The sequence below is a fragment of the Mycosarcoma maydis genome, chromosome 1 (assembly GCF_000328475.2).
Source record: "Mycosarcoma maydis chromosome 1, whole genome shotgun sequence".
Lineage (NCBI taxonomy): Eukaryota > Fungi > Basidiomycota > Ustilaginomycetes > Ustilaginales > Mycosarcoma > Mycosarcoma maydis.
In genome coordinates, this window is record NC_026478.1 from 156,968 (window position 1) to 165,986 (window position 9,019).

The window sequence follows — 9,019 nt, forward strand, 5'->3', positions numbered from 1 at the left end:
CATCTTCTTTTATTGAAATGTTTATGCCATGACAAAGGCTGCACATGAATCATGAATGTCAACATCAGAAGTGGCTACGAGCAGATCAGAGTGTTTCCACCGTCCTGCGAGCCGAGTTTACATGTTGCGATTTTCTTGGAGGCAAAGGGAATGCTTTTATGCTGAATGTTTCTTGTTCCATTTCCTAGCTACTTGAAGCTCTTCCGAGTCACAATCGTGAATGTTCAGGCCTTGTTGGCGAAACCGACACGGTTGCTGTCAGTGTCAAAGATGGCAACCGTGTTCTGGAGCCACGAGTCACCGGTGACCCAGCCGTTGACGCCAACATTGCCACCAGCGATCGAGAGCACACACTGGCCGTTGTTGGTGGTACCGAACGACGTGGTAGCAGCCGACAGAGACTTGGAGTAGCTGCCGTACTTGAAGGTGATCGTAGGAGGAGAGTTGCAGTTGTAGTAAGCGTACGTGCTGCCGTCCTGCGTGAAGGTAGGCAAGCCGAGCTTGGAGAAGAGCTGCTTGGCCTGCGATGTGGGAGCAACAATGATGGTTGTACCCGTGTCGACGATCGACTCGATGCTCTGGCCGTTGACCGAAGCGGGCACCTGCCAGAAGCCCCGGCTCGAGTCGATGCTCTGGTAGACCGGAGTGCCCGAGTACTTGGCCGAGTTGGTACCGCCAAGGAAGAGTGTCGAGCCCGACGTGCGCAGGTCGAACTGGAACTTGCCCGACGACACGGCGCCGGACTGCTTGAGGCTGTAGAAGTAGGGGGGGTAGTTGGAGCCAAATGCCGAGAGCTGCGGAAGCGCCATGCCCGAGATACCCTGCGAGCCTTCGGACGAGGAGATAAACTCCTGGTTCGAAACACCGATCGCCGCATTCGAGGCAGTCAAGCCAGCAGCATGTACGACGTCAGTGTAGATCGTACCCTGGGCGGTGGTGCCATCGCCGTAAGCGGTAGAGAACTGGTCTCCATTGGTGGCCGAGGTAGACGACTGGCTGGGGTCGTACGCGCCTGGGTTTACGAGCGTGTCTGAAGAGCCAGTGTCAAAGTCGATCGGGAAGCTCTGAGCGGGCGTACCGAAGGCCAAAGTACCGGTCCACAGCTCACCATTCTGCTGGTCCGTGAGCCCAATGGTGCCAGTACCACGCTTGGCAAGGTGCTCGGGGAGGTCGCGCTTAGCAGGGTGCACCTTGCCCGTGTTCTTCTCGTAGTTGGAAAAGCTCTTGGAGTACTTTGCACGAAGCCCGTTCATGTGGGCATCCACCTTGGCCCAGTCGATCTCGGACGAGCCTTCTTTGGTGAGCGTGGCACGCTTCGAGATGCCGACCTCGATGCCTCGCTCCTGCTCGACGGGAGCAGCAACGGCAAGTGCCGACGAGGCGATCAGACCGGCAACGAAGGAGAGCTTGAGCTGCATCTTGACTGTGTGTAGAGGCTTGTGGGAAGCGTTGTAGAGATGGAGTGGAGGGATATGGGGGTTTGGATTTGAGATGATGGTGACCTGATGGAATGAGGTGTGAAACGATCTGTCTTTATACTCGTCGACGTTGGTACGAGTATCGATGGCAGGCCTATCACCTATCTTCTACAGCATCAGCCAGCCTTGGTTCCCTGCGATATCGTACCATGGCGCTTGGGACGCGAGGCATCAAAAGAGACTATTGGGGTGACTTAGGAGCATATTAGGCATCGGAAGTCTGTGCACCGAGCGAGAAGCTTTCCACGCAGATGCTACTAAAGTCTGTTGTGACCGCAGAGCGCTATGGCGAGACGAGACGACAAGGGGAAAATCGACAAGCTGATGAGGTGCAACGGGCAATGAGCAACACAGAGCATGTTAAGCGCAGGGTCTGGAGAAGAATGGCACAACCGAAGCCAACTCGGTTAACCCAAGTGCTTTCTCGATTTGCCATCATCCGAGATGCAAAGGAAAAGGCCACGCTTGTCACCCAGAGAGCAGACCGGCCTTACCCCTCCAAGCCGCGGTCACACCCATCGAAATAGCCGCGCTTGTGGGTATAAAGGTGTTTGCAACAGACGAGGTGCGCGATGCCTGACAATCGCAGCGATGGCTTCTAAACTTTGTGTAGCTAATCAACGGTCCAGGTAAATCATCATATCATGGCATAATTCGAGATAGACGGCAGTGGCACACGTAGCCTGTATGCACCGTCAGGGAGCAGGCTTTGGTGGATCCTCTTTGTTTGCCATGAGCATGATGCTGTCGCACCTGTGTTGCCATGATCAGCGGGCTGTGGTTGACAGGCGGCTGCTGGCTGGCCTCGAACTCACGCTTAGCGTGCAATAGGGTTCGGAGGAGGTCAAGCCGTAAGCTTGCGTCTGAGAGCGGCGGCAAGAAAATAGACAGCCGATTCTTTTTCTGGACGTGTCGGAGTGCAAAGTTACTGCAAATAGTGCAGTAGCACGCCTCGCCTAAGGTGCACACTCGATTCACGTCATGTCTTGCATTCACGATTCGTATGAACGCTGATGGCGATTGGCGATTGGCAATTGGCAATTGGCAATTGGATTTTCGAGGTGGGTGCATAGATCAACCTTAATTGGTGTTGAGTTGATGCCGGACAGATGGTTCTTCTTGATTTCATTGGCTGGCCGTGCTTGCGTTGAGCTGTGATCTGGTCCGATTGTGAGCAAGAAGCCGTCGATGACGAGACTGATAACCGGCTCACCATCCTCCGTTCACACTCTACGCTTCGGCTTGCGTCTCCGCCGCTTCGCTCTATTGCCGCCGCTCAACCGCAGGTATGGACGGAACTTGATGCATAAAACGTCATTAACGATTCGGTTTGACGCTAACGTGCCCTCCATCTCCGCCATGAAGAACAACGTTTCGGAGGTGCACCGTCCGAGCCGGATGGGTTTCACAAACACTCTCGATCCACGTTGCTTAGGGTCACATCTGGACGATAGCAACCTGTTGTCTTTCTGAGCACGTCAGAGCACGATGGTCACGCCACCGAAGGCGGTACAGCTGGTAAAGATCGTTTAGCTCCATCGGACCAGGTTCTTGTTGAAACATCAGGGTGGGGGGAGGACACCATCAAACACACGCGTCCAAATCGTCAATCGTGAATGTGTCTGTGACTGTGACTGAAAACAGATGCATCGCCTAGGAAGCAGCTCGCGTGACACAGTGAGCGCATATCGCGTTATGAAAGATCAGCCTCTGCTCAACTGAAGCGTGCCACCGAGGCTTGCTTGTCTGAGAAATCCAGTAGCGCCGATTTGTAATTCACGATTCAAGATTCAATTGGCGGCGTGTGATGGCCGGATTTTCCGTTTGTTTCGGGCAAGCTGAATCACGAATCTGTTTCGAGCGAGGCTTGAGGAGGCTTGAGGAGGCTTGAGGAGGCTTGACCCGGGTTGATCGCAGTGCTGTACTCGATTAACGGATTGATTTTGACGGAACGTCATCGATCTGTTGAACAGCATCGAACTGCAAATTGGCTCAACATTCAAGTGGCTGGCGTTGTCAACGTACGTGACACAAGCAAATCGTGAATGCGACCAGTTGTTGCATCATACCGTCACGAGGTGCTATCAAGCAACCAGGTGCCGCGGCGTGGCGCGGTTTATCGCCGGCTCCACTCGTCCTGCCGTGAATCGCTAGGCTTTTTGTTCCCGGTACCCTTTCCTTGGTCAGCCGACATGAATGACAGCAATCGTGAATGCTTCTCCGACTCGGGCGGGGCTGTTTCAGCGCGTCCCATTCACATTCCCCGCATGGCAACGTCACTCCACGCCGCTAGCCACCAACGACCAATGCGCCATTGCAGCACTCAGTAGCTAGCGAGAAAACGCGAGTCGCAAATGACAGAGAAGCGGCACTGATCTTGCCAGGACCGATGCTGTACCGATCACCCGATAACAGCGACGGCAACTGTGAGGCCTGACCGCGGTCGGCCATCTTCCGCCGGACGAGCTCGACGAGACCGAGGCTTTCGAGCCGAGCCTCGCGTTTCAATAGGGTCTGCGCTGATTGCGCGTAGCTCTTCGTGGCGAGGGCTGGTGTGCATGCGCAAGTCTCATGCAAAACCACGTTTGGCCGAATTACGACTAGCAAGGTTTGGAAGGTGGCCAAACGGCGATTTCAACGAGCGCACACTCACTGATAGCCATGTTGAGTAGGGAGGGAGATAACTACTTAAAAAGCGCGCCAAAATATGCGTAGCTGGCGCTAAGCGAGGTCTGGCCTTTTTCAGGCTTGGCTTTTTCTTGCAGCGGAAGCCAAGTGACGAACGAGTGTGAGTGTCGGTTTGGGTTGTGGATCACAGCACACACCTCACACTAGCCTGGTCGACGCACATATCGCAAGCCCACGCACGCTCTTCGCAAATACGGCTAGCTCATCGAAGGCAAAGCTACCATCGAGACCTTGGATGGCTCCAATTGCCCTGAGATAAGCTCGACACAGCCACGGCGTCTCGAGTCGAATTCACACATGTGAAGACACACATGTGATAGAGAGAGTCGATGCATTCGATCGCGAACAGCTATGGCACCAATCCACGATCCACGATCCACGATCCACGATCATGGATCATGGATCATGGATCTGTGCCGCAGCTTCGCAAGCAAAGATCAAGTCAAGGCTGCAGCAGAGCGTCTCCGTATTCCGACTCTCGTACTTGCTTGGACGACCACTCTTGATCGTTTGCTGCGCAGCTGAAACGGACACGCCTCTTGCCGAGAAAATGCTTTCGCGTAATCTATGTCATCCACCGGGCGACTCTTTCGTCATGGTTCCGACCGTCTCGATTGCGTGTGTTGCCGCTTATGTGAGATGCTGCTCCACCCTCGTGGCGAATGTACCGTGTGTTGCTTATTGAAACGGTACAGAGAAGCTGTCTCATCCAAGTATCGGCATACACTGTTCCGTCTCGCCAGGCTCGCTTTCTCGGTCGCCATCACACATCTCATGCACAGCGATGATCATCGCATGTCTGCTGTCTGCCTTCGTTGCATTGCCAGACCCATTTTCTCATCTGCAACGAGTTGGCTGTTTGGTCGCACAGACGAGGACTCGGCTCGACATCAGCATCGACTTGTAGAATTAATGAGGCGACATAGGAGCGATGCAGTTTTGCTACGTGTAAAACGACCTAGAGGTTGGACTTGACAGCAGCGATGCACTCAATCTCGACGCCGACGTCCTTGGGAAGACGCGCAACCTCGACGGCAGAACGCGCAGGTTTGTAGGGAGCGAAACGCTTTTCGTAGATAGCGTTGATCTTTTCAAAGTTGTTCATGTCCTTCATGAAGATGGTGCACTTGAGGATGTGCTGTTTCGAAACGGCATCACGGTCAGCAAACATGCAGTACGAACGACTTGGCCAAGAACAGACAGAAACGGGGCAACTCACAGATGGCTCGGAACCAGCAGCCTTGACGACGGCAAAGAGATTGTTCAGCGCCTGTTCGGTCTGCTCCTCGATACCACCCTCGACAAGCTTCATCTGCGGGGTGAAGGGGATGCAGCCCGAGACGTAGGCGACGCCATTGTGCACCACAGCCTGCGAGTAAGGTGCGACGGCACCAGGTGCCTCGGTAGTGTGGATGACCTTGTAAGCAGTCGACATGGCGGCTTTTGATGCTGAACTGGACAGAAGACGTGGTGCGACGGCGCAAGGCAAGACTCTTGGAGTCAGCGATAGTGCACGTTGAACGTGTAGCGCACAGACTGGGACTCGCGTGGCTCGCACAGCGCGGTTGAGCAGATGTGCTGGTACAGAAAGCATTGTCGAGCAGCAACGGATGGTTTCTGACTTCCAAATGCGATCGACTGCTTGTCAGGGTGAACTCACAGATGAGCGATGAAGCGGAAAGGGATTGGCGTGATAGTACTGACAATCACGAATCAAGAATCGAATCACCAATCACGAATGGCGATAGCGCGTTGAACCTGACAAAGAGAAAACGTGTCGATTTGGAAGAAAACGGTGCACGGATCAAGTCTCTACTTGAAAACATATGCGCCGTGGAAAACGCGGCGACGCTCTCATGTCTCCGAACCGCGAGTTCATGCACACCACGCTTGTCGCCGTCTTGGATCTGAGCTGACAACTCCGCTCGCTTGTCTTGACTCTTGTCGGCCGCGTCGTCCGCATCAACCTGGGTTACGGCAGGACGTCGTGACGGGCGTGCCATGTCAGAGTAGGTCTCACGTTCTAGCTTGCATGCCACCTGTCGATTAGCAAAATGGTCTCGTGACGCCATCTTTTCTCGGATGAGCCGGTCTTCACGCTTGCGGTTCGGAAGCAACTCGTGCGGACGGTCATGCTCGAGCTAGACGAGACTAGGCTTAAACGGCTCGACCGGCTTTGTATGCGCTTGCTCGATAGCTGGTAGACCAAGACGTATGTGGATGATTAACGCCGATATTCACGATTCACGTTGGACGTTCCTGGGTCGGTCCAAGTGTGTTGATATATTCGTGATTGTCTTCTACCTGACGCGGACCTACGCTTGAAAACATGATCGTCAGATCACAGCCAACCAAAACAGACCGTGAATCACCATCTACAGCCAACTAGAATCGTGGATGTGGCTAGATGGCAACGTGAGAATCGTCGCATTCTGCCTGTCGCAGACCGACGACTGGATGGCCACCGGTGATAGCGCTCATCGGGACCTTGCGAAAGCCGATCAGGCTATAGTGTAGCTAGGCGAACAAGCGTGAAGCCAATATCGTGAAAATCCGACCAACGACGTTTCGAATCGATCGGGCATCGAGAAAGAAATGGCGGATCTGACCAAACATAAGAATCACGAATCATGCAAGCACCAAGCCATGAGCGTGAAGCGTACAGGGTCCAGCAGAAGCAAACTAAGTGAGCGTTGCGACTCACAAGTTTTGGCGCAGACGCGCGTCCTTGTAAGCAACCATGTATCGCTGCTATCGTCGGTGCTTTGGCTTGCTCGTTGGACGCGATCGCCAAGCCAGCCATTGTGAATGCGCGAGTCGCGCACCACCTCGGCGACCGCCCTAGCGCGCGCGTCCAAACGTCGACGCGTACAGCGTTGCAGCGAACAAGTCGCACCTCGGCGTTCGACAACATGTTCGGTACCTTTGAACAGCAGCAGTACCACTCAAGATGCGTGCACACCATCCACGTCGTGTTCAGCTGCTCCTAGCGGATGCTCGCGACCGGCACGTCTCGAACGCTTCCTCTCATGGTGTCGAACCGAGGCAATATACATCCACCCCGCTTTGGACGTGCGCTATATGGGCGATGCCACCTCGTGGAACATCTCGATCCACGCTCGATCGCACATCGACTACGATAGCGTCGTCGTCACGATCCCAAAGACCGCAGTGCTCTCTCGCAAGACGTCAGCACTCTCGTCCGTCTTACAAGGCAAGTGGCTCAGCGATTCACACGAAACTGTCGGCCTCGAACTGGCACTCTGTCTGCTGTACGAGCGATGTCTTGGGGCAGCGTCGCGCTTCGAGCCTTTCCTCTCGATCCTTCCGCGCGTACGTATCCCCCTGCCTTTCCTCCAAGATGCCTCAGCACTCTCGAGCGCTTGCTCACCCTGGCGTTGGATCTCCGGCACGGAAACAGCCCGAATCAACCAGCGAGCATCGTATTGCTACCAGCTCTCCTCCTCCGAGCTTGGCTGGCCATACGACCACGATTACGGAATGTGCAAGGCCAAGGCGCTTGACTACTTCCACTCGTTCGGCATTCCGATCCTGGCTCGCAGCAAGCTGTTTGATGCGACACAGAGACAACATCTTGACGCATTGCAATCCGCATTCCTGACCGCCTACACGCACGTCTCTTCAAGAGACTTTATCGTGGATACGTACCATGGGGTGGGCATGGTCCCCGTCGCGGATCTGTTCAACCATGCCGAAGTGCATACAGTTCAGTTTGAATCGGATCAGGACGTGTGTGAGTTTTGCGGCGTCGCGTTTTTGACGGCGCATGACGACCACATGTGCCGGCTGGGCGAGAAGAGCCAGGTGGACCAACAAGAATCCCAGGACGACGACGACGAGCAAGAGGACAATGCATCCTCGGATGACAGCAATGGAGCAAGCGACTTTCGAGAAGAAGCGAACAAGCAGACCAGAGAGCATGTAGACGATGATGACGACCAAGGAGGGCTCGAGTTGAGTGAGCATATGGACACGCTCGATATGCGTACGTTGGTCTCTCACTCGGCTGGGTGCGAGATGTACAACACGTACGGCACGCTCACCAATGCGCTTCTGCTGACACGGTACGGGTTCTGCCTCGACACGGAAACCGACGTGGAGCGCTTCACGCTGGACGTGCGATTTCCGTCGGAGCGACAGGCGTATCTTGAGGCGTTTGTAGCACAGCGCGTTCCTGGACTCACTTCACTGCGCCATGTCACGAGCATGTTCGACGAGGTCGTATCGCGGATCGCTGAACAGTTCTCGCAACCAGATCAATCCACTGCGATCGACGCGTTGCACCACCTCGAATCCCTCCTCCCGCCTTCCACGCCCGACTGGATCCATTCCACCTTCTGCCCTCTCCACACTCTCTCTACCTCCACCTCGAACCTCAATCCCGACCCCGACCCCGACCCCGACCCCGATCTCGTCGACAGAGACCACATCCACCCTCTGTTCCTCTCGTCGACCGGCCAAGCCAGCCTCCCCCTCTTCCTCCTCACCCTCCTCATCCTTCTCCCCGCGCCGCCCCGCAACCATGCGTTCAACTTGGCCCACTCGCACTTGCACCTCGATTCCGTTCGCGTCCAGACGGCTCTGCACACGCTCCTCACATTCGCCTCATCGCGTCGCAAACGCCTCTACATCTCAAAGCTCATCGAACCAGCTCTCGTCACCCTCCAACTTGAGCATGCATACCTCGAAAAAGCCTGCATCCAACACGCCTACCAGGAATACGTCGCCACAAGCACAGCCATCTCTATTCTCCAAGACCTCACCAGCTCGCGCGAGAATCCATGATTCTCCTCGACACATACACTGTTGATAAGTTAGATACAAACATTCGT

The 9,019-nt window shown here is 54.9% G+C and overlaps 3 protein-coding genes across 3 annotated transcripts; 1 reads left to right on the forward strand and 2 right to left on the reverse strand.

The window, feature by feature from the left end:
• Nucleotides 1–224: 224 nt before the first annotated feature.
• UMAG_00064 (uncharacterized protein) lies at nt 225–1,418 on the reverse strand (the record flags this gene model as incomplete). Its single annotated transcript, XM_011387735.1, has 1 exon — nt 225–1,418. The coding sequence occupies one exon, from the start codon at nt 1,416–1,418 to the stop codon at nt 225–227; it is 1,194 nt and encodes a 397-aa protein (XP_011386037.1).
• Nucleotides 1,419–5,124: 3,706 nt separating this feature from the next.
• UMAG_10014 (uncharacterized protein) lies at nt 5,125–5,601 on the reverse strand (the record flags this gene model as incomplete). Its single annotated transcript, XM_011388302.1, has 2 exons — nt 5,125–5,304; nt 5,386–5,601. The coding sequence occupies 2 exons, from the start codon at nt 5,599–5,601 to the stop codon at nt 5,125–5,127; spliced, it is 396 nt and encodes a 131-aa protein (XP_011386604.1).
• Nucleotides 5,602–6,974: 1,373 nt separating this feature from the next.
• Nucleotides 6,975–8,972, forward strand: UMAG_10015 (uncharacterized protein; the record flags this gene model as incomplete). Its single annotated transcript, XM_011388303.1, has 1 exon — nt 6,975–8,972. One exon carries the CDS (start codon nt 6,975–6,977, stop codon nt 8,970–8,972), a length of 1,998 nt encoding a protein of 665 aa, XP_011386605.1.
• Between the last annotated feature and the right edge of the window lie 47 nt (nt 8,973–9,019).